The sequence below is a fragment of the Dama dama genome, chromosome 15, assembly GCF_033118175.1.
Source record: "Dama dama isolate Ldn47 chromosome 15, ASM3311817v1, whole genome shotgun sequence".
Classification (NCBI taxonomy): Eukaryota; Metazoa; Chordata; class Mammalia; order Artiodactyla; family Cervidae; genus Dama; species Dama dama.
In genome coordinates this window covers 86,117,536-86,143,879 of record NC_083695.1, presented here as the reverse complement: position 1 = coordinate 86,143,879, position 26,344 = coordinate 86,117,536, and the positions used below count along the sequence as shown (strand labels likewise).

Here is a 26,344-nt window from a genome sequence, read left to right as displayed (position 1 = left end):
GTGGGTGCAACTGTTCACCAACCTTCTAGGAAATGAACCTCCAGCAGGCCTCCCACTTCTCAGTCTGCAGCCATCAGGCAAGCGTGCCATGCTGTGGTCACTGATTTGGCCTGTCCATAAGCCTGGCTCAAGGGAGGCTCTTCGAAACACACACTGGTTTTTAAGAAGGGTCTAAGTGGCATGCCATAATTCTTAAATACACAGGAGGCCATGATCAGAGAAATCTTTTTTTAACTTTTTACTTTTGTTTTAAAAAATTGTAAGACAGTGAGTTTCTGAAGTGTATAGATCTGTTGTTAAGTCACTCAGTCGTGCCTGACTCTTTGTGACCCCACGGACTGCAGCCTGCCAGGCTCCTCTGGCCATGAAATTTCCAGGCAAGAATACTGGAGTGGGTTGCCATTTCCCTCTCTGGGGGATCTTCCTGACTCCAGGATCGAACTCGTGTACCCTGTATTGCAGGCAGATTCTTTACCACTGAGTCACCTGTGAACCCCAGATAGATCTGTACATAGAATCAAATTAATACCATAGGTGTAGACAGGAGAACCACTGCAAGAGGAGTATGTTGACTGAATATACTACACGAATCTCACAGCAAAACACATGCCATGAAGGACATTATTAAGGATGAGATAATCAAACACTCACCTTTCAGTAGGGAACTCAACTTGATGCATCTATAGTCTGCTGTCATACAATGTAAGAAACAAACACATTTGAATCAACACATGTTGGCCAGATGCTGTTTTGTTTCACTCTTGCTTTTCCATTGCTGCCAAAGGGGACAGAGACCAGCGTCTTCTGACCTTTCCCAGAGTCAGAGGTCAAGGGGGAATGGGCACTAAATCATCACATTTAATTTTCCCCACACCTTGAAAGGTAGGGATTAGAAATCCCATTTTACAGATGAGTAAACTCAGGCAGAAACTCATGCAGCAACTTGCCCAAGATCACATCATTACAAAGTAACAGAGCCAGGCCAAACTCAGGTCTGTCTGAATCTGAAAATAATTCTTCTGTTTCTATCATAACTAATACTAAAGTGTTCTTAAGTATGAATTTCCTTATGTAGAGAAATCAAATGATTACAAAAGCAAATTTATCATTTTTTACCCCATGAGAGGTCTTAAAATGGCATTCTTTTGACACCTAGCAATGGGTAGTTACGGACGTATAAAAAAAAATAAATGAATGCTCTAATCGAATAAGTGGTTAGACCAGAAATCCACAGGTCTTAACTTATCTAAGTGCCCTGGCTCTCTTCTCCACAGGCACCAAGACGACAGGTGGGGATGCTTGGGGTTCTTCTGGTGAGAAATGTTCTCATGCACTCCTCCTTCGGAATTGTCCCAGACACCTCTGATTATGTAAGAGACACTACTTAATAATTACGTATTAGGTCCTTTCCTTAATTGTATATGTCAGGCTTGTAATTAAATGTCTATTTGAGTAGTAATTTGTTTAATGTCCACTGCTGTCCATCAGGGCTGCCAAGGATGTTTGTTCAGAACACTCACTGCCCAAGGGCTCCCACCTGATAAAGGACACCTGCTTTCTGCAGATGATGCTTCGTAGCCAGGACTGCATCTGCAGGGAGCAAGAGACACCTTATCCTAATGGGCCTAAGACAGCATATGGCTCGCTGAGGCCATGCTCTGTAAAGGCTGCTAGGACGGGATTGGTGTCTGCCTCCTCTCACACAGACCTGGCACATAGAAGGTCTCCATGAAACACGGGTTGAATAAATGGCTGAATTACTAAAGAAATGCACAAATGAATATGTTCTGCAATACTTACAGGGTATTTGGAGTTCTACCTAAGCTATTGTGACAAAGGCCAGATCATGAAATATGTGGCAGCGTCTCACTTGTTTTTCTTTCTTGGTTTGGTCATGTCATACAGCATGTGGAATCTTAGTTCCCTGACCAGAGATCAAACTGGCACCCCCTGCATCCCTGCATTGGAAGCATGGAGTCTTAACCACTGAACCTCCAGGGAAGTCCCTCTGGATTTTATAGCTAAATCCTAACAACAGGAGGAGACAACACTCTGAACATAAGACCAAGTAATGAGGAGACATGGGCAGTTCTTCACTGGGCTCCCTGGCTCTATGCAGTCAGCAAATGCCAGTCACTTTTCTTCTTTTCCAGAAGGGAGTAATTTTGAAAGAAAATAAATGGATTTTTGCCTTATTTGTAAGGTGTGGTAAAGAATACCATGTTCATGGATTGGAAGAATCAATATTGTCAAAATGACTATACTACCCAAAGCAATCTATAGATTCAATGCAATCCCTATCAAGCTACCAATGGTATTTTTCACAGAACTAGATTTCACAATTTGTATGGAAATACAAAAAACCTCGAATAGCCAAAGCAATCTTGAGAAAGAAGAATGGAACTGGAGGAATCAACCTGCCTGACTTCAGACTATACTACAAAGCCACAGTCATCAAGACAGTATGGTACTGGCACAAAGACAGAAATATAGATCAATGGAACAGAATAGAAAGCCCAGAGATAAACCCACGAACCTATGGACACCTTATCTTCAACAAAGGAGACAAGGATATACAATGGAAAAAAGACAACCTCTTTAACAAGTGGTGCTGGGAAAACTGGTCAACCACTTGTAAAAGAATGAAACTAGAACACTTTCTAACACCATACACAAAAATAAACTCAAAATGGATTAAAGATCTAAATGTAAGACCAGAAACTATAAAACTCCTAGAGGAGAACATAGGCAAAACACTCTCCGACATAAATCACAGCAGGATCCTCTATGACCCATCTCCCAGAATATTGGAAATAAAAGCAAAACTAAACAAATGGGACCTAATGAAACTTAAAAGCTTTTGCACTACAAAGGAAACTATAAGCAAGGTGAAAAGACAGCCCTCAGATTGGGAGAAAATAATAGCAAATGAAGAAACAGACAAAGGATTGATCTCAAAAATATACAAGCAACTCCTGCAGCTCAATTCCAGAAAAATAAATGACCCAATCAAAAAATGGGTCAAAGAACTAAACAGACATTTCTCCAAAGAAGACATACAGATGGCTAACAAACACATGAAAAGATGCTCAACATCACTCATTATTAGAGAAATGCAAATCAAAACCACAATGACGTACCATTACACACCAGTCAGGATGGCTGCTATCCAAAAGTCTACAAGCAATAAATGCTGGAGAGGGTGTGGAGAAAAGGGAACCCTCTTACACTGTTGGTGAGAATGCAAACTAGTACAGCCACTATGGAGAACAGTGTGGAGATTTCCTAAAAAACTGGAAATAGAACTGCCATATGACCCAGCAATCCCACTTCTGGGCATACACACTGAGAAAACCAGATCTGAAAGAGACACGTGCACCCCAATGTTCATCGCAGCATTGTTTATAATAGCCAGGACATGGAAGCAACCTAGATGCCCATCAGCAGACGAATGGATAAGGAAGCTCTGGTACATATACACCATGGAATATTACTCAGCCATTAAAAAGAATTCATTTGAATCAGTTCTAATGAGATGGATGAAACTGGAGCCCATTATACAGAGTGAAGTAAGCCAGAAAGATAAAGACCATTACAGTATACTAACACGTATATATGGAATTTAGAAAGATGGTAACGATAACCCTATATGCAAAACAGAAAAAGAGACACAGATGTACAGAACAGACTTTTGGACTCTGTGGGAGAAGGCGAAGGTGGGATGTTTCGAGAGAACAGCATCGAAACATGTATATTATCTAGGGTGAAACAGATCACCAGCCCAGGTGGGATGCATGAGACAAGTGCTCGGGCCTGGTGCACTGGGAAGACCCAGAGGGATTGGGTAGAGAGGGAGGTGGGAGGGGGGATCGGGATGGGGAATACATGTAAATCCATGGCTGATTCATGTCAATGTATGACAAAAACCACTACAATATTGTAAAGTAATTAGCCTCCAACTAATAAAAATAAATGGAAAAAAAAAAAGAATACCCAGGCCAGAAACCTGAACATTTGATCAAAAGGCCATATTAGTGAAGGACAAAAATATGACCCATATCTATATATGTGTGTATATATATATATATATTGTTTTTAACAAATTTACTAATCACCATGGGATCTGAAGTCTGTCGAGTTTCCCCTAGCCTCTAGCTAGTAAATGAACCATAATCAAAAAGCAATGTGTTTTTCGTCCCTTCCTCCCCTTCCTTCCTTGCTTTTGATGAAAAACTGTTGAGACTCTTAAGGCCCGGAAACTGAGGGAGATAATCCTATGAGAGAAAACCAACTGAAATTGAGTTCATTTATTGGCAGAAATAAGCACAAAGACACTCCCAAATAAATTTTAACTTCTGAATATGTTTGCTTACAAAAACAAGCAAAGACTCAGGAAGGCCAAAGCTCTGGAGTAAAGAAGCTCATTGGTCTCTCCTCCCAGGAGTCCCCAGTTCCCAGCCCCCAGGCCCCACTCCAGGCTTCCAGGCAGAAAGGACCCTCACCCACAGTATCATCTGGGTTTCTGCAGGCATTAGCAGGATTAACCAGCTCGGCTGGAAGAGTTAGAGAGAGGATCTAGTCACAAAGCACCTACTGGGTGCTCAGCACAGTACAAGTGGCTTCACAGCCTTTATCCCTTTCAATATTCATCACATCTTTGGGAGGTTTTTTTATTTTGTTTTGTTTTCTCTTTCACTTTAAGCAAAGCCTTGATTTTCAAGGCAAAAGTACATTTTTTTTCACTTTCTGTTCTTGGCATAAATTTTAATTATTTCCAGTAGAACCAAAACCTCCTGAACGCCTTTCACTGTCATCTAAAGCTTGAACTTCCTCAATTTCTGGGTAAAATATCCATTTACAAATAAGTTGTGCAATTCAATCACCCTTTTTTACTTCAAACTTTTCTTTGCCAAAACTAAACAGAACAACACTAACATCTCTCTAATCTTCATCTATGACACTCCTACTTCTTATGAGATGTTTTGCCAAGTCAGAATGTGGAGCTTCTCTCCCATAGCACCCAGAAGGAAGAGCTATCTGAACGTTGGTTTTCAGAAGGACTTTCTCCATCAGTGGTATTGTATAATCATGGACCCTGTACAGGTCATAGCCCGAGGCACACACGGAGGTTGGGGCAGTGGTGTGCTCCCAGAGCTGGGCAAAGCAAAGCCTCATGCCTTCCTCCTCCACAACCAGGGGTCACCTGCTGGGGGAGATGACTTGAGTCTCTTGAGAGCTGGGCAAGGGGGGCAGAACATGAGCACAAGAGGGAGCAGGGGAAACAAGAGCCTTTGGGAGGTATTTTTAAACCCTCTTTCAAAAAGTATTTTTGAAATAGTATTCCATCATTCAAATGAGTTCTGAAACCTCATCTCAACTATATCTCTTCATCTCTTTAAAGTGAAAGGGAAGACTGAAAAGTCAAGTATTTGCCGTGAAATGACATTGCTGATTAGAAGGAGAGCTGACCACATTATTCTAATAGCTCGGGTCCCTTTCTTACTCTAGACAAAGGAAGGCAGGGGAGCTCTGAAAACTCAGTGTTGGTGGTGAATTTGGGGTCCTGAACACACTTTTGGAGCATAAATGTAGGTTCAGCTGAGTCTTTATTCAATTAAGTTAACAAATCAATTAGTTCAATAAATATCTGGGGGCACCTATAGTGAGCTATTCACTGAGCAGGCCCTGGGAACATCTCAGTTCTGGGGATAATCAAGTCTCTGCTCTCATGGAGTAGATGCAGATTAAAAAAAAAAAACAAAACAGGTAAACAACCAGGATAATTACAGACTCAACCATGTGCCATGACAAGAATGATAAGAGTGTCAGTGTATTCAGGGTGGTTTTCCTGAACAAAGTCACCTTCAGGCTGAAACTCAAGAATAAGCAGGAGCTAGCCATGGTGGTACCTTGGTCTGGGTACCCTCAGGATGAGACCCTGAGATGGATTCGAGTGCAAGTAGCTGCCTAGGAAGATGATCCCAGTTAACACTGGTGGAGAGTGAGACAGGGATGGGCAGGAAGCCGAGAAAGCATACGACATCAAACAAGTCATTCTGTGGGCAGCAAGAGCTCGATCCCACTGGGGAACTCTGGGAGACAGTGTAAAATACACAACTCAGACCTATCCCACCTAACGGACAAGGGAGCTGGGGTATTTATACACCATCCCCCAGAAATCACTGGCTGAGGGCTGCTCCAGAGAACAGGGTAAGCATTCACCCCCTATGTGCCCAGTCTGTCCTGAGCACAGACAGAGAGGGTTCTGGCAGCCAGCAGAAGCCTCAGAGAGAGAAGCAGGTGTTGATAGTTGGAAATCAATGTGCAGGACATAGTAAGTGCTAAAGAAATATGAGTGGGTTCTGATAGCATTTGAGAGCTGTGGGAGAAGGGTAAGTTCAAAGCCAAGGAAGAAACAAACAAGAATGTCTCATGTTGAGGGGACTGTCAAGAGTTGGGCTCTGAAATCAAGAGTCTGGGTTAAAGTCAAATGATTTGGGTACAAAGGCCAGTTTGGGGACACATTGGCTGTGTGACATTGGGAAAAATGATTATCTTCTCTCAGCCTCAGTTTCCTCATCTGGATAAGAAAACTAATAAGAGTTCTGACCTCACAGGTATGTTGTGAAGATTCAATGGGACAAGTCCTTTACAGCCACTAACACAATCCCTGACATGCTTGACATGATCGATGAATGATATCCTTTCACATTATCATCAAAAGGATAGAGTTGCTGGAATGTAGGAAGTAGGGGTTTGGGGGAGGGGAGCAGGACATGAGGGGAAGAGGCAACAGGGGTCAGATCACGCAAGGTCTGAAGACTCTGGATTATCCCTGAGATGTGCTGGAAGTCACTGCAGAGTTTGAAGCTATAGAGTCACCTGATATCATCATTCTAGAATGTCCTACTTGTCAAAGGACCTCCCTGGTGGCTCAGTGGTAAAGAATCTGCCTGCCGAGCAGGAGACAAGAATTCGATCCCTGAGTCAGAAAGATTCCCTAAAGAAGGAAATGGCAACCCACTCCATATTCTTGCCTGGGAAATCCCATGGACAGGGGAGCCTGATGGACTACAGTCCATGGAGTTGCAAAGAGTTGGACACAACTTAGCGACTAAACAACAACTCTTTAAAGGCTTGAAATGCTTTTTCTACTTCTGTATCCCAGTGCTAACTCTACTGCTGGCATAAAAGGAAGGTGCTATTTAGCAGTAATTAGCAGACTCCAGAGGCAGATGGGTGGAAAGAAGCATTGGCTTGAAGCACCCAACAACTGCACACACTTGGCTGTGGAATGATCTGCTTCCTTTGCCTTCAGCAGACTTAACTTCCTAATTAAGTTGGCTCCAGCCAACATTCAAATGACTTTGCATTTTCCAAGTAGATGCCAAAAGAGGCCAGAGAGACGGCCCCCAAAACCAGTGGCAGAAATGAGGAAGCAGGTCTGGAATGAAATGCATGCTGTGGAGACCCTCATGACAATAACTTATATACATACATGAGTTCTATCCAAAAGGGAAAAGAAACCACTCTGGTTCTAAGGATATGCACACTAGATATGAATCTGATAAAACACAAAGAAAGGACTTGGTGTGGTTCTAAAGCCAGAAGATAATGTTTCCATGGCAGGTGCCCAGATGAGGCTGGGACTGGGACAGTTTCCAGAGAATGGGATTGTAGAACAGTATTATCTTATATTTATCTACCTATGTCCCTTCCTTCTTTCCATCTATCTATATCCCAAAAGATGTCCACTGCAGAAGACATGTGGTTATCTGAATTTTTATTTTTAGAACATATCTAACATCTTGAATGGTCTCTGGGCCCAAATTTGGAAGACTGAGTTAAAAGTCAATGATTTGAAACAGTGATAAAAAAAAAACAACACCCACACAAACTAGCTGCCTATCCAATAATTCTTCCTTTATAATTCAAGTCCATTCTACCATCACGGGCCAAGAACAAGATCTCTGATGAGCCCAGGGCCCTCACATCCACAAGAAGTCATTACATGCAATGGGAGAGAGAATGGAGAGCAGAGGACATTTCATAATGATTAAGGAAAGGGTCAGACAACAAAAATAAATAGCAATCATAAATGTGTGAGTGCCTATAGAAAGAGCTCCAAAACACATGAAGCAAAATCAGCAAAACAAAAAGGAGAAATAGGGAAAATTTATAATCATAGAGAACACTATCAAACTCTCAACTGATGACAATAGACAAGGAAAAAGAATGAGAAATCTCTGAATAACAACATCTTAATCGGCACATGTGGAATGCCACACCCAACAAGTTCAGAATATGTTTTTGGGTGTGAATGAAATAGCCATCAAGATAAAGAATATGCTAGGCAATAAAACAAATCTCCATAAATTTCAAAAGACTGAAATTTTCATGAGTATGTTTTCCAGTCACAATAAAACTAAGTTAACAATTCATTACATTAAAATAGCTGGGAAAGTCTCCAATATTTGGAAATTTAAAAATTCACTTCTGAATAACACATAGATCAAAGAAGAAAGCACAGGGATGTAGAAAATATTTTAAATATAATAACAATAAAAATACAATATAACAAATTTTGTGGGGTAAAGCTAAAATAGAGACATTTATAGCTTTAAATGCTTACATTAGAAAGGAAAAAATCTTTAAACAATTGTTATTTAAATTTCCAACTTTAGCTAGAAAAGTATGAGCAAATTAAACACAAATTAAAAGGAAGGAAATGATGATAAGAACCAAAATTAACAAAGCAGAAAAGACATAAAAATAGACAAAATAAAGACAAAAGTAGGTCTTTTGAAAAGTTTAATAAAATTGATAAACTGCAAGTAAAGTTAATCAAGGAAAAAAAGGATAGGAAAAAAATTACTATATCAGAAATGGAAGAGGGCTTAGCACCACCAATCTTAACAGACATTAAAAAGTCAATAAGGTAATATTATGAACACCTTTATGTTAACAAACTCAACAGTCTAGACAAATGTACAAATTACTTTAAAATCACAATTTATCAAAAGTGACATAAGGGAGTTTCACTTCCACACTGGCATATGAGAAGCTCTGGGGACCCCACTCCCAAGCTCAACAGCAAAAAATTACTAAAAATATAATCAAGTCTCTGGAAGTGATCATAAGAGCATACAGCAAATGAAGAAATATTCATTTAAGAAGACACTAAAACTCAGTAGGGACAGTGAAAATCTCTGACATCTGAACCTCGATCCATTCTTGCTCCTTCCCTCCCAGCCTAGAGTGAAGGAAGGTCCATCCCAGATGGATACGGCCCAGAACACAGGGCTCCCCTTCCTTCTTCTCACAGCTCCTAGTCGAGGCCAATGGTATCATGCTAGGAGAGACAGGCTGTTGGTATTCATCACCCTGAAGATCAGAAGCTACTGTGCTCCCCTCCTTCCAGGGGCCAAGTCCTAGGCATGAGCATCACTCAGAAGGAACCTGCCATTGCCCCTGCCTTCATCTCCAGAGGCAAGGTTCAGGAAGACACATCTTAAAACAGAGAACTCTGGAGCTCTTCTCAAAGGAACTGACTTTATTTGAACATGGTAAAGTTCAAGCCTAAGGGCGCACTCAGAAACACTCGAGGTCGTGATAAAAAGCAATTAAGAGGAAAATGGGAGCTTCACTAGAGATGTGAACTAAATAATACATGTTAACTCTTCTTTTCAAATTCTGTTGATTGAGTGTAATCCCAATTATAATGCCAGAAGACTTTCTTATGAAAATTCATAAACTGATTCCACAGCATATATTTTGGAAAAGTAAAGAACCTATAATTGCCAAAGTAACCTTGAGGGAAAAAAAAAACAAAGGTGAAAGACTCCAGCTGCCTGACTTCAACAGACCTACCATAAAGCTACAATAATCAATATAGTGCAGTTCTAGAAAAAGGATAGGCAGACAGATTAATGACCATTATAGAGAGTACAGAAATAGAACCACACTTGTATGGTCTATTAATTTCTGCAAAGGCACTAAAGCTACTTGATGGTGAAAGGAAAAATCTTTTCAATAAATGGTGCTAAAAATGGATATAGATGCAAAAAATATTAACTTTTAAACACTGTCTCACACAATGAACAAAAATCAACTTGGTTTTAAATATAAAACCAAAACCATAAATCTTTTGAAGAAAACATATGAAGACAGGTTTATAACTGGAAGGTGGGAAAGATTTCTTACACAGAAAGCAGAAAGCAATAACCACAAATGAAAAAATGACAAGTAAGATTCAACCAAAATTTAAAACTACTACTTATCAACAGATACCATTAAGAAAATGAATAGGCAAGCCACTGATGGGAGAACATATTCACAAAGCATTTATTGGACACAAGGCTTCTGAACAGAATAGGAAGAAACATCACCAGTTAATCATAAATAGACAAAAATAATTAATGGAAAAAGGATTTGAACAGACACTGCACCAAGGAAGATATGTGAACAGCCAATAGGCAAATGAAAATGTCAGTGACATCATTAGTATTAGAGAACTACAATGAGACACTGTACATACCCACCAAAATGACTAAACAAACGAAAAAGACCAGTAACAGCAAATGTTGGTGAAGACCCAGTGTGGCTGAAATTTTCATACATTGCCGGGGGGAATGTAAACTAGCACAAGCTAGTTTTCACAAGATATTTTGTGAAAATATCTGGCAGTTTCTTCTAATGTTAAACATATCCTAATGTTTTTACGCTAGCAATATCACTCACAGATATTTAGCCAAGATAAATGTCAGCACAGTTCATTAAAAGAACTGCACACAAATGTTCATAGCAGCTTAACTCACAATTGAAATAACCAGAAAGACAAAAAACCTGTGGAGTATTCATCACAATGAAATACATTGCAGCAATAAAAAAGAACAGATTATGGATACTTATAACAATGTGGATGAACTTCAAAATCTTATACTGAGCAAAAATTGCCAGATTAAAAAAGAATACACTGCATTATTCCATTTAGATGAAGTTCTAAAGTAGGCAAAGCTAATCTAAAGGTTTGAAAAAAAAAAAAAAAACAGTACAGCAGTTACCTCAAGGGAGTGAAGATTGGAAGTGAACCTAAAGAACTTTCCGAAGTGATAGAAATACTTTACTTTGTGATAGGAATATGAGTTACATAAGGAGTCCATTTCTCAGGACCCAATGGCAATGACTTAAGCATTTAAATATAAATTTTACCTTAAAATGCTAAAATAATTTTAAAAAACATATACTACCATGTGTAAAATAGATAGCTAATGGGAACCTGCTATGAAGCAAAAGGGGCTCAACTCAGTGCTCTGTGACGACCTAGGCAGCAGGGGTGGGGCTGGGGGTGAGAGGGAGGGGATATATGTATACAGACAGCTGATTCAATTCATTGTACAGCAGAGGTGAACACCATGTTGTAAAGCAGTTATTCTCCAATAAAAAGAAACTATCAGCATTCTTCAGTGGTGGTAGGAAATGGGCAGAGAAAAACAGGAAGGAAGAAGGGCAGATTCTTGTACTTGGAGCATGTGGGGATTCATTAGTTCTGTTTTCTTTCACATGTCTGAATTTCTTTATAATAAAAAATTTAAAAAGAAAGACAGAAATAAAAAGGCATTAGGCTTTAATTACAACCTTTAATCTGACCGTGATCTTTTTTTCATGGAAGTCAAATGGTGAGCCAAGTCTTTGAGGGAGAGTATTTTTAATTAATTAAACAGTAACTATTTCTAAAAATATTCTGTTTATTCAGACCAAGAACCTGGAGAGTGGATGAATTTAACATATGAAAGATCAATTTCTTCCATATATTTATTTGCCTAATTAGAATCTTAGAATGGGATTCTCAGCCTGGACATCATTGACTTTTGGGGCTGGATCCTTTTTTGTAGTGAGGCCTGTTCTCTGCACTGTAGGATGTTTGGCAGCATCCCTGGCCTCCACGGAGAGATGCCAGTAACACCCTCTACACATGCCCTTGTGACAACCACAAATGTTTCTGGACTTTGCTAATGTCCCCTAGGGGGCAAAATTGTCCAGTGGAGAACTACTGCCCAAGAATACTCATTCCCAACAAAGACCATATAGCCCTCGTTGTTCAGTCACCCAGTCGTGTCCGACTCTTTGAGGGCCCATGGACTGCAGCATGCTAGGCCTCCCTGCTCCTCACCATCTTCCAGAGTTTGCCCAAGTTCATGTCCATTGCATTGATGACGCCATCCAGCCTTCTCACCCTCTGATGTCCTCTTCTTTTTTTGCCCTCAAACTTTCCTAGCATCAGGGACTTCTCTAGTTAGTCGGCTGTTTGCATCAGGTGACCAAAATACTTGAGTTTTACCTTCAGCATCAGTCCTTCCAGTGAGTATTCAGGGTTGACTTCCCTTAAGATTGACTGGTTTGATCTCCCTGCTCTCCAACAGACTCTCAGGGGTCTTCTCCAGCACCACAATTTGAAGGAATCAATTCTTTGTGGAGCTCTGCCTTCTTTATGGTCCAGCTCTCACAACGATATATGACCACTGGGAAGACCATAGCCTTAACTATAGGGACCTTTGTCAGTCGAGTAATGTCTCTGTTTTTCAACACACTGTCTAGGTTTGTCATAGCTTTCCTGCCAAGAAACAAACGTCTTCTGATTTCATGGCTACAGTCACCATCCACAGTGATTTTGGAGCCCAAGAAGAAGAAATATGTCACTACTTCCACCTTTTCCCCCTTCTATTTGCCATGCAGTAATGGGGCCAGATGCCATGATCTTGGTTTTTTTTAATATTTAGTTTTAAGTTGGCTCTTTCACTCTCTTCCTTCACTCTCATCAAGAGGCTCTTTAGTTCCTCTTCACTTTCTGCCACGAGAGTGGTGCCCCCAAGGGGACAAAAATTGGTTATTGGGGAGATGAGAAAATTCTAGATATTACAATTTTTTGTGGCCTTCCAAAGGGCCATAATATTAACACAATATATCCATGGAATTAATATTTCATGGTAGAGAAGAGCAGTTGAGGAGGAAGCCTACAAAAATGAGGATGGGTGATAATGAAAAAAGAAAAAAAAGATTGAAAAACATCACCCCATAAAGAGGTCTGATTCTTTTTAATGCCAACTATTTCCTCCAAGGATCTGGCATCCCCAAAGCAAGGCTTTCCAGCATTCAGGGGAGTCTTCATTTCAATGATGAAAAAGTTGCAAAATAAGTGCAGTTGCTTCCCAGAACCTCTGAAACTGTCTTGAAAGTTTGAGATGAAAGATAATACAAATTTAGGGGGAAAAAATAGGAGAGGCTCTTGCCAAGTGTGATGACATCCCATGACAGGACAGTGAATCTGGAAGCTCTCATTTGTCAGTTAGAAGGCAAACCACACAAATCGAACAGACCTCAGATAAGTGACCACCAGTTTGTCCTGGCTGAACATAACACATCAGCCCATGTCATTTTATACCATTTTTAAAAGAAGAAGATGGTCTTTTTCAAGCTTCCCATCCAGCAGCAAAAAGCCTGGACAGCAATTTCATTTCATTAAAAGATGCAAAACAAACGAATCTTGCATTTTCTTCAGCTCTCCTATTTCCTGTATCTTTATGCAAAAGCCTGTCTAACCACTCCAAAAACCAGCTGGCTTACAACATTAAATATTCATGCTTGATGGAGTTAAACCTGGCTGCTTAGCATAGATGATATCTTATGATAATTTTTCAATCCATATTTACAAACCCTTTAGATTTGTTCCACAAAAGCAAACTCCCAGACACTCAGCCTACAAAGACCCTTTGGTGTATGCACTTCACTCTCCAGGACTCTGTCATTGAAATAACACTGAGGTTATACGAGAATCTTCTAACATACAGTGCCCCCACACTAAGGCATCAGAACATTACCAAGGTATTCCTGAATTTAAAATGATAAAGGAAGGAAGGAATAAGAGAGTGATGACTAATTTTGTGCATCAGCTTGGCTAGGCCATAGCACCCTAGCACCATTGATGTTTGGTCGAACATCAGTCTGGAAGCTGCTTCAAAGACATTTTTAGATGTGACGAGTATTTATAGTCAGTTGACTTTAAGTTTAAGGAGCTCACCCTCTACAATGTGGGTGCGCCTCATTCAATTAGTTAAAGGCCTTAGGAGCAAAGACTGAGGTTTCCCAAGTAAGAAATTCTACAAGACTGCAACACAGGGATTTCCCTGCTGGTCCAGTGGTTAAGAATCAGCCTTCCAATGCAGGAGATGCAGGTTCGATCCCTGGTCGGAGAACTAAGCTCTCACATACTGCAGGGCAGCCACCGAGCCTGCGTGCTCTGGAGTCCACACACCACAACTAGAGAGCCCGCCTGCCACAACTAAGACCCAACACAGTCACAAAAAATAAATAATAAGAAAAGAGACTGCAACCTTGGAATCCTACCCAAATCTCTAGCCTGCAGGCCTTTACAAATTTCCAACCTGTCAGTCCTCGCAATCTCGTGAGCCAATTCCCTAAAATAACTGTTCCTCTCCCTCTGTATATACACACATCCTATTGGTTCTGTTTCTCCTGAGAACCCTGACTATGCAAACAGGGAGACAAATTCTATCTTCAGTGGAACGAAAAGCACCTCAACGCCACCCCACAATATACGAGGGTGGGAAGAAGCTGGCAGAGCAGATGCTGACTCAGAGAGGAAAGGCGCATCTCCACGTGGTTCTGTAGACGGTGATGCCCGTGAGAAGCCCTAGTTCACCAGGAGGGGCCCTGCAAGGGTTTGAACTGGAGGCAGAGGTACCACAGAGGGTAGGGGTCAGATGCCAGCTGGACAGGAAAGTAGGTGGGAAGTCCCCAGAGAGCAGCTGAACTCTCCAGGTCCCCACCTCATCCTGGAACCAGTTAACTGTCACCTCCTCAACTCTTGGAGAAGGTAGAAGGTTTAATCATCCAAGGCTGTGCGCTTGGAAAAAGCAGTCAAATGGAGAAAAAGGCTAAACAATCAGGCTGAAAACAGGGGGGCTTAGGGAAAGTCTGCAAGGTAACCTGTGAGAAAGCAAGTCCCTGGGCTTGGCTTCCAGAATGCCAGGTTCATATATACCTGGCCAGAGACTGAGGAGGGGGAGGGGAGTTCCTGCCAGTGAATAGAATAGCCTCTAAGTAAAGGCCAGATGCTACCACTCAGGGTCAACCAGTGAAACCCCAGCTCGCTTCCCACCCACCCTTCAGTGAAGCCCATTTAATGGTCTCTGTCCAGTTAGCTTCAGCACTCCCACCTTAAATAAGAACATCCAGCCAAAGATCGTCAGATATGCAAGGAAAGCTAGATACCAAAAAACATGCAGATAAAGAGAAGGCGAGGAGCAGATGATGCCAGCAGTCAAAGAGAAAAGAGAGAGTGTACCCATGAGAAAAAGAATCTGATGTTATTTTTTTGTTAAATCAGAGTTCAGGAAAGAGCTCTTGGAAATTAAAAATACAAAATTCATAATAAAACTCAATAGAAGGGTTGGTAAATAAAATTTTTAAACTCTCCTAGAGAGATGAACAAAAACACAAAGAGAAAGACAGTAGGAAATAAAATTAAAAGGTAAAGTCAACCCAGGAGATTCAACACCTGCCTAACACAGGATCCAGAGAAAAGAAACAGGAATACAGAGGGAGGGACACAGTTCCAGAGTAGAAGGACCTACTGAGAGACAAGAACAATAAATATAAAGAAAAAAATCCCAGGAAGGCACATCATTGTGAAACTTCAGACGACCAGAGATAAAGGCTCCTAAGAAGTTCCAGAGAGAGAAAGAGAAAAACAAGACAGAAGCAGAGAATGTCATAGGGTCTCTCTGATACACACAGTAAACTAGAATCCTGCACAGAACTGATTTTCAACCAAGAATTCTACACTCAGCTGGAGAGTAGCATAAAGATACTTCAAACATAAATGGCCCCAAACACCTGCTCATGTGTACTCTCCTGGGAAATGACAGAAGAGACAGCTTTACCTCCAAAGGCTTTCCCTGTCCCTGCACTGGAATTTCCAGCTCCCCACAGATCACTGTGTGAAAGTACCTGGCGTTTGCCCTGACCCCAAACAGGACATGGCCATTTCTGAGCATCCTGTACCCTAAATGCAAGCTTGTACCTGCGAAACACTAAGTGCCCAAGAAGAGTCTGTTAAATCACCATTAGTCAGCTTGATCTTGAAATTCTGTCATTTAAAGAATGCATCCCATAAGCACTGATCATCCTTCACGACTTAGAGACTGAACAACAACAACACCCTTTCTGTTCAGTTCAGTTCAGTTGCTCAGTCGTGTCCGACTCTTTGCGACCCTATGAACCGCAGCATGCCAAGCCTCCCTGTCCATCACCAACTCCTGGAGTCTACTCAAACCCATGTCCATCGAGTCGGTAATGCCATCCAACCATCTCATCCTCTGTCATCCCCTTCTCCTCTTGCCTTCAATCTTTCCCAGCATCAGGGTCTTTTCCAATGAGTCAGCTCTTCGCATGAGGTGGCCAAAGTATTGGAGTTTCAGCTTCAACATCAGTCCTTCCAATGAATACCCAGGACTGATCTCCTTTAGGATGGACTAGTTGGATCTCCTTGCAGTCCAACGGACTCTCAAGAGTCTTCTCCAACACCATAGTTCAAAAGCATCAATTCTTCGGCACTCAGCTTTCTTCACAGTCCAACTCTCACATCCATACATGACCACTGGAAAAACCATAGCCTTGACAAGATAGACCTTTGTTGACAAAGTAATATCTCTGCTTTTTAATATGCTGTGTAGGTTGGTCATAACTTTCCTTCCAAGGAGTAAGCATCTTTTAATTTCATGGCTGCAATCACCATCTGCAGTGATTTTGGAGCCCAGAAAAATAAAGTCATCCACTGTTTCCCCATCTATTTTCCATGAAGTGATGGGACCGGATGCCATGATCTTAGTTTTCTGAATGCTGAACTTTAAGTCAACTTTTTCACTCTCCTCTTTCACTTTCATCAAGAGGCTCTTTAGTTCTTCACTTTCTGCCATAAGGGTGGTGTCATCTGCCTCCTTTTTATTCCATAGTGGAGTTGTTTAAAAATGAAACACCTGTGTGCACAATTCAAGTGCACTGGTCTTGCTTTAGTAATGCCTTTTTCTTAGACTTTAGTTTCTGAGACCAGCATTAGGTATACAGCAAATTTTAAAAGGTACAGAGACTTCCTATAGATGCCAAGTGCCACGCCCCCACTGCCCCTTCACAGCATCCCTCATTATCAACATCGTCTAACAGCTGTTACAATTGACGAACCTGCACTGACAGACACTTCAGAATCACCCGAAGTCCACAGTTTACATTAGGGTTCACTCTTAATGCTGTGTAGTCTATTGGTTTCAACAAATGCATAATACAATGACAAGCATCCACCATTATAGTAGCATATAAAGCAGTTTCACTGTCCTAAAAACTCCTAAAAACTTGGCCTATTCTTCTGTCCCCCACCAGGAACCCTGAAGCAATGCTTTTTAATACTATCTGTTTGGACTATGGACAGTATGTTTGTGGGCCAGGTCTCTTTTGCAACTACCAACTCTGCCATTATAAAGTAAAAGCCTCCACACACAATATGTAAGTGATGGGCACCTCAGTGTTGCAGTAAAACTTTAAAAAACAGGCAGCGCACATGCTGTCATTTGCTGACCACGGACTACAGTATCACTTTGTTCATTCCCACCATTTTATAGAAGAAAGTTTCTTAATACCTTGACTTGGTAATAATAAGGTTTTTTCTTTTTTCCAATTTTTCTCTCTGAAGTCTATCCTGTTTCTGCAAGTTGAAACAACACCCAATCAAAAGCTGAGATAATGTGATGAAAGACAGTTCTCTTTACAGAATACCCTTGCTTTGAAGCCACATCGCCTTTCTCCACTTTAAACCCCAAGCTTCTCAAAATTCTGAAGGAAACCACTCGCCCTTTGAAGCTGTGCCTCACAGAGCCAGTCCCCTAACATGGCTGCCACGGGACACGCTGTGCGCTGAGAGGCTGTCACACGAGCCCTTCAGGGCAGTGCTGCTTGACTGCGTGTGGTAAACTAAGAAAAAGATCTCTGGTTTCCAAAAGACATTAGTGTTTGTTCTTCTGTTCAAAGGAAACCAACTGATCTGCAGGATGACATGTACATGTGGACGTCGACTACCTTCCAGTCACCAATTATCTGTGAACAGAGCAGAAGGACACCCATGTTTACCTAGAATGGGGGATTCCTCTCCAGAGGTCCTTGGTCCAGAATCCCTGGGTCCACTCACTCAAGTGCAACCCACAAAAATGGATTTTTATTGAAGGGGGAAAGAGCCTGTGTATCAAAAGTCCACTGAGGTCACCCCTTCTGAGGCCTGCCACCTCCTCTAGGGAGCAATGAGTCACACCAACCTCTAGGCTTCCTATCAGCTACAGTAAGAAATCCAGAAAGCAGCACTGATGGTTTTCTAAGTGGATATGGCAGCTGCCTGCAAGGCAATCACTGATCTGTCATAAAAAAGAGCAAAGGAAAATAGTCACCAAAAGCCTAGAGGCTAGGGAGGATTCTGTCAGCCAAATAGTAAAATCTTAACATTTTAAGCACATCTTAAGCAAAAGATAGTAATAGCCTCTGTCAGAAAGCTTGTGGAGCACAGAAGAGACATCAGCCTCCCAAGGGACAAGACAGCTGGTGGGCAGACCCACCAGGAAATGCATTTGACAAGGACAGTGTGCCTCTAAAAGAAACTTCTGTGGGCCTTGATTGCTACTCTTTGCAACCCAGCAGTCTCCTAGCGTGAGTCATTCACATGAGAGCTACTTCCTTCCCGAGTTCAGATGCAATGGTAGATACAAAACTGTGCTGCAGTCCTCAGTTAACCATCTGAAAACTAGGATGAAGGTTCCCCCAAAGGGTTTCACTTCTTACTGCTAATAACTTTTGAAGCCCCTTAAAGCTCAGCACCAAATCTTTGGGAGACCAGAACCTGCAGAGAACTTGAGTGACCCCACAAGGATACAGATGAAGAGCAGATGGAAGCTGGCCCCAGGTGAATACTATCCCAGTTTTATCTAAAAAAGGCCAACCAGGGAACTTATGATAACAAGGAGACAGGAAATCAATATAGCAGACCTTTCTCCAACTGGCACCTACACAACCTCCAAAACAGACTGACTTAAAACACGACTTCAGAGAGGAAGAAGCAGCTCAGAGAGGAAGTGATTATTCCAAACGGATGCTTGACCATAAATAACAGGAATGACTAGAGCCTAAAAACACCGTGATCCCTAAGCCTTCATGCATGCCATGCCCCTGGCCATATTAACCTCAGGAACGCACGTTCTGTCAATCTCCCCTCCCCACCTCCAAGGCTCTAAAGCCAGACCTCTCTGTTAACCAGTATGTGTTCAGTCTGTCTCCTCGTTCCTTACTCAGGGCTGCTGTTGAGAGGCCTGGGACCTGGGACCTTCCCTGCAGTGCCGTGATGCTTGCATCTGGACACACCTCTCCTTGAGCAACAAAATACAAAGAAACTGTAGGGTCTAAAAATAGCTGTGTGCAGGTGCAGGTGGGGCAAATTCTGGACAAAAGATACAAAGAGACCAAGAAATCCAGCGGCCACTTTTGAGGAGCCTGGAGCACAAACAGAGTGTTGGGAGCAGAAGCAGGGTACTGCACATACCTCCACCTGAGGGGTGGGCAAAACACCTAAGCCGCCCCTCGGCCTGATCCCTGGACACAGCCCGACCCTCACCCCGTACAAGGAGCAAGCTTGCCCCCTGCTCAGGGATTAAGGGGAACCTGTTGCTTGTTCTCCGGAGAAGGCAATGGCAACCCACTCCAGGACTCTTGCCTGGAAAATCCCATGGACGGAGGAGCCTGGTAGGCTGCAGTCCATGGGGTCTCGAAGAGTCAGACACGACTGAGTGACTTCACTTTCACTTTTCACTTTCATGCACTGGAGAAGGAAATGGCAACCCACTCCAGTGTTCTTGCCTGGAGAATCCCAGGGACGGGGGAGCCTGGTGGGCTGCCATCTATGGGGTCGCACAGAGTCGGACACGACTGAAATGACTTAGCAGCAGCAGCTGCTTGTTCTCTCTCTCCCATGCTGCAGTACAGCTGCCAATAAAACTTTGCCTGAGTTTCTTATCTGGCCTCTAGTCAATTCCTATTGACTGGGAAAGGCCAAGAAGCCTGATGGATACCACTGTGACAAATCATCACAAACATGCAGGCTGAAAATGAAAGAAATGTATTCCCTCCCAGTTCTGAAGACCAGAGTCCCATATTAAGGTGTTGGCCAGTCCACAGTCCCTCTGAAGGCTTCAGGGGAGACTCCTTCCTGCCTCGTCCAGCTTCTAGTGGCTCCAGGGCGCCTTGGCTTGCGACTATATCACCTCAATTCCTGCCTCCATCTTCACATGACTTCCTGTCTCCATCTTCACATGACCTCCTTCCCCATGTCTCTGAGTCTCAATATTCCTCTGCTTTTCTCTTATAAGGACATCTGTCATTGGATTTACAGCCCACCCTAAAGCCAAGATGAACTCATCTTGAGATCCTTAACTTAATGACATCTACAAAGACTTTTTTTTTCCAAATAAAGTCACATTCACAGGTCCTGTGGGCTAGGATCTAGACAATTTTTTTTTTTTTTGGTGCCATTATTCAACCCACTATAGTCTCCAATAAACTAGGGGAGGAAACGTTATTTATTTAAATGAACGTGGACTGTGAATCAATTCAGTCGCTCAGCCAAGTCTGACTCTCTGCAAGTCCATGGACTGCACCACGCCAGGCTTCCCTGTCCATCACCAACTCCTGGAGCTTGCTCAAACTCATGTCCATCGAGGCGGTGATGCCATCCAACCATCTCATCCTCTGTCTTCCCCTTTTCCTCCTGTCTTCAATCTTCCCCAGCATCAGGGTCTTTTCCAATGAGTCAGTTCTTCGCATCAGGTGGCCAAAGTGTGAATACCTTGTTGTATATGTTGCTTAACCATCAAAAGCTCAAGACACTATCACGTTAGAGGCTGGCATGAAGGTCAGCTAGTGTCCTTGAACAATCTGCTGAGTCTGTCTAAGCCTCCCTGTCCCTATGCACACGGTGGGGCCAGCTGGACCTGGCAGGGCTATGGCACAGGCTGACGGAGAGTCACTCAGAGTGCCAGGCACCCCGATATTGCTGACAGGCCCTATTCTCTAGTGACTCTGAGCAAAATGGCCAACAACCACTCTGCAGGAAAGGCCATCCAGTTACTCCTTGGTCCAGCCACCATCAGGGTGTGTATTAGCCACTTAGAAATAAGAAAAAGGATGAGGGTAACAGGCTTGACCAAGGTAAACAACGATCCGACCTGTGGGGAACCAAAGACTTCAAGTCATAAGAGCAGCTGGTTGTCTCCCAAGTGGTCACCTGGGGGCCTGGTTCCTCTCCAAGGAATTCAGAATCACCAACCTAAATACACAGCCTGCCACTGCCGAGGGACTCCCCAGGACACGAGCTGTGGCTCATTTATCTCCGTGTCCCCAGCACCTGTCACAATGTCTGGCACCTGAGTCACTTGGTAAACACTGATGGAATGAAAGAAGATGTGACCAGGACACTCTGACATGGATAACTTGGTTTATACACCTATATGCTATATATTGGTACAGTACACACACACAGACACACAAAACTTTCACTGAAGGAGTAAACTAGAGAGAACACTGAGCTGAAAGGCATGAGGTCCCAGGGAACATGGTTAATTCCCTTGCACTGTCAGGATCCTGAAGGATACTGCCAAAGGGTAAAGTGTCGCAAGTTTCACTCTGCTGAGTTGACAAGAGCCACACACACAATGTTTTGTAAACTCGAGTCTTGGTCTCAGGCTTATTTCTTCCTGGGGAATGTCTTGTTTGTAAGACAACCGCCCTACAGTGAAGAAAAGTGAACTACACTTGACATTCAGGTATCGACTCTTTTCCCTCCACCTGAATTCCCAAAAAGAGTGATCAGGAGACATGACCCAGAGTCTCCCAACCAGGGAACTTACAGGAGGAATGGATGCTGGGGAAGCTTTTGCGGCCCTCGGACACTAGATCAGGGTCACCGGTGCAGTGCATTTCCGAGTTCATCACTCCATCTGGAAAGCAGCGGTAAAAGAAATCGGGGCGAGGTCTACAAAAGACACCATGGACAGTTTCAATATAAAAGGCTGCCATCACAAACAAACCCCAGCTGACCCCGCCGACCCCTGCTGCTGCCCCAGTTCCTTCTTCTGCCGTCACCACTGCAGCCCCCACAGGAAGACACTGTGGGCTTGGGCAAAGCCTTCAGGGTCAGAAAGATCTGGGCTGGAATCCCCCACTCTGCCACTTACTAGTTTTATGACTTAGGTAGTCGCATCGCCACCCTCAGTCTCCACATATGTAAAAAGGGGATATCAATACCTACTCAAAAGTGAGGTACGGAAGGTCAAGTGCGATGACTTCCGGGAGCCACCTGAGCATAGTGCTGGTGAAATAAAGATGGAGCCATTGCTCCATCTACGGCTCCACTAGTCAGAGGCTGCTACCAGGATCCAAGCCTCCAGGCTCCTCATGGCCCCGTATCTTGAATCTGATGGCCAACTGCCTACACTTCCTTAAAGAGCAGGTCTCACTTAACCTCACTGAGAAGACCTGAAAACTCAGTTCCAAGCTTTGGCACACAGTCACCAGGCCAGCTCTCGGTCCAGGTTGTGGGGGAGGTAGGTAGGGGACAAGCTGGCCCCAAGGCCGAGTCGGCTGCCACAATCACGGCTAACATGTACTGAGTACTTACTGCATACCAGACCCAGCATTAAGTACTACCCATGGGTCACATCGTACGATTCTTACGACAACCCTGGGGCAGGTCCTGGAACTTCCTTCATTTCACACGTGTGAAAATGAAGGCTTAGAAAGATCACACTCCTGCCCAAGGTCACACACAACCAGTAAGTGCAAAGACAAGCTCTGAACCCTGGCAATTGGATTCCTGCACCTACACACCACACCCCACATGTGTCTACTTCACTCAAGTGCGGATTCTCACGCTGATGAGTGATGGTGGATTCTTCACATGAATTCAACTAACTTTTCCAGATGCCTGCCATGGACAAGGTTTTTCTAACACGGTAAACACAGTCCCCCTTTTCTGCACATACTGGGTTACAGCTCATATGGTTCTCACTGTGAACTATAAGGGCTCACTGGTCCTCCAGCTCTGGGATCTGGGCCCAATAACAATCTATCAGTATCTATAATGTATCGATTATCAATAATCTATCAGAACTGCTGGTGTGCTGTCTCTCCCCTATGTGTTTCTCCAAGTGTGGCTATTTACCTACTGAACCAGAGCCTCAGAGAGGACCTGGGAGTCAGCATTTCACTGGGCCCTCAGCCACTCTAAGCTCGGAAAGTTAGAAGGACAATGCAGCCCAAGGTCACTCACTAACCAATCTATATCCATCTTCTACCCCCTCAGTGCCTGACGAGCACTGCACACCAAGTACCTGACCACTAAATACTGAGGTTCCGAAAGGGAAACCAACCTGTTCAAGGCCAACAGCTAGTCAGGGCCTAAGTCAGGTCTCGAACTCAGATCTTTTGACTGTTTTTCTCTACAGAGACTAGCTCACTTCCAGAGCATTTGGGGGAGAAGGCAAGATAAACAGAAAATAGAAATCATCTTGCAGGAGGGTAAGAGAAATTTGTCATGAGTCACAGCTCAAATACTAATCCATATTGCTTATCCCAGAGAGAATGATAAATAAGCAAGATTATCTATTTTTCAGATGCCAAAACTGACAAGTGAATGGGTGTCTGGTGAGACCCTGGAATAGCAGTGGCTGGAAATGGAAATGGCTTTCTTGACTTTGGTCCCCAAAAAAGTATAGTCATTAGATTCTTCTTTACTATTGATGTCCTGCTTACTGAAATAGTGAGTTCCTCATTCAAAGGAGAGGAAAGATCTGAGTTGAGGACAGAAACCCCAGAAAGACAACAATTTAAGGGAAGACCAGATGAGCTCCAATCTGTCCCTCCTGTGGCCAAGGTTTCTATATGGCTGACCTTGAGACTCTAAGTCACTACTTGTTTCTTTTTGGAACTTACCTTCCCACTATCAATTTAATAGTGTTTGTGCAGACTCCATTCAAAGCAAGAGCCAAGGACACAGCTACAAAACAAAACCAACAAACAGAAAAATAACCAGCTGGCTCTCAAATCAAAATCATCATCATTACCATCATCATCATCATTACTTTTCAATCACACTATTTAATTTATGACCATAGAAATATGAACTAATGCTTTTAAAAAAGGAGGGAAGTTTGAGTGGCTAGAGTAAAACATAATTAGAACTGGACTTTGGAGAGTGAAAGCTCATAAAATTCCAAGCCCCTATGACATGAAATTCATCTCTCCTCCTAGAGTGAAATTTTCAATATCACAGAGAAGCCCATGTATCAAGTTCTGACCTGATAGAACAGATTTAATACTACAGCATGTAGAATTTCTTTTACTGGTAGCAAGAAACATAACATTTTATTTCCTTCTGGCAACCTTCTCAGACATAATTCTAATCAGAGCAGCTGCAGGAATCCCTCTGCAAACAGGCGTGCCCACTCAACCATCACCTCCTTGTTGACCTGTCCCCTGCTGATGGCTGTCCACTTGTTATCAAACAAATCACTATTTCTAAGAAGGTGAAGTGTCTCAATACCTCATTACTGGTGTTTGTAAAGGTTTGCCCAGGTGCTTCTTTCTGCCACCTAAAACAGTAGGTACTTCTGGATGACATTCTTCAAAAATAGACAGCCTGGGGAATTTCTCCAAGCAGCTTGGAAGGACTTTGCTAGATGAAGCACAGATTGTCCAAAGGAAGCAGGTGAAATGAGTCATGGAGTTTTCCCTGCGAGGCCCCTGCGTCCCTCTCTTGTGTTTATCAAGACTACACAAAAGGCAAGTCAATGCGATGAAAGGTCAAATGCTTTGCATAAGCAATAAAAACCTATCGATGCCCCATTCCATTGCTTTGTTGAATAATAAAGCATGTGAGTTACCATTTCCCTTTGGCAAGTATTAACTGTTCAATACTAGCTGAGATTTATGTAAGGAAACAGCAGTGGAGGGCCACTTTCGGGAAGGAGCTGCCTGGAGCAGTTGATGATCATCAGGGGAGACAAACGTGTTATTCTACAAATGGAAAGGAGAGTGAACAGTCAACACAGTCACTAAGGGCATGGGCCACTGAGATAGAGACAAAAAACCCACCTGCTTGTATCAAGTCACGGGGAAGCAGAGAGAATGGGAGGGACCAGTTCAAATGAGCACCTTTGTCAAAGGGAAACTAGTCCCCAAAGTGGAGGATGGGCCACATTGCAATAGCTGGAAAGGAGGGCGGGGCCCCCTGGGTGCAGAGCAGGGCATGAGTCAGCAACACCAGACCACCATTAAAACACCCAGCGTGCAACGGGGTGTGTAATCTGGAAGCAAGCATGGAAGAACTTGGAGAGATCTGCTGATTACACTCTGCATGCACAGACCCTTCCTTCCTAAAACGCTGGCTTCCCTTCTCTCTCACAAGCTTGGAGTACTGCTGAGAGGTTTCCTATGCAGAAAGGAGGGAGAATCCCCTGGGCCATCATTGCTGCAGGATTCTCCCAAAACCACGATAATTAATAGGCTGTGAGATTGTCCTGAGATGACAGGGGTCTTTTCTTGTTAGGGCTGGTCCAGCAGGCTCACTGCTGCTGTGTTTTCCCAGAGGGGCTGAACCTCTGCACAGAAAAGGTCTCCAGGAACAAGCATCACTAGCTGACCTCCCAGTGCCCTTGGGGAAGTTCAGAGACCACAACATCAATCCAGAACACCATACACGTCCCCAACCTCTGCCCTGGCTGGGTTTACTATAGTGCAGAGCAGTTCTCTGAAAAGCTTCAAGTGGCTGAGCTAGAAAAGGTGTGGCTGTGATGGAAGCACCAATAGCTGGCAGCTTCCCTCTCTGACCCAAAAGCCTGAAGGAGACAGAAGAGTGCGAGGACCTGGGTGGAAAGCGTCACAGCCTTCCGGAAGTAAGTAAACCGATTGCCACGTTCATCTGCATAGCACAACCTCCAGGGGACCCGGACAGGGGACCTCTCACTGACACCGCAGGGAAGGCTGGGCTGAGAGAAGAGGCATGAAAGGCTGGCTGAGAAGGAAATGGATGACCCCAATCATGGGGGGCTGGTTTGTTGATTAACAAGAACCCAAGGCATCTGGTTCAAAAGGGGTGTACCAACAGCATCCCACAGCACTTCGTGGTTGAGAGGAGAGTCAGAAAAATAAGCCAGACTGTGTTCTGATAAAGAAATGCAAAGCA

At 43.2% G+C, this 26,344-nt stretch overlaps 1 protein-coding gene across 1 annotated transcript in view; it reads right to left on the bottom strand.

Moving 5' to 3' along the window:
- Nucleotides 1-26,344, bottom strand: part of PLPP4 (phospholipid phosphatase 4) — a 141,683-nt gene that overhangs the window by 47,213 nt on the left and 68,126 nt on the right. The window contains exons 4-5 of the mRNA XM_061163179.1: nt 24,094-24,157; nt 22,011-22,135 (exon numbers count right to left, since the gene is read on the bottom strand). Coding sequence (XP_061019162.1) covers nt 22,011-22,135; nt 24,094-24,157 — 189 coding nt within the window. The remainder of the gene's footprint in view (nt 1-22,010; nt 22,136-24,093; nt 24,158-26,344) is intronic.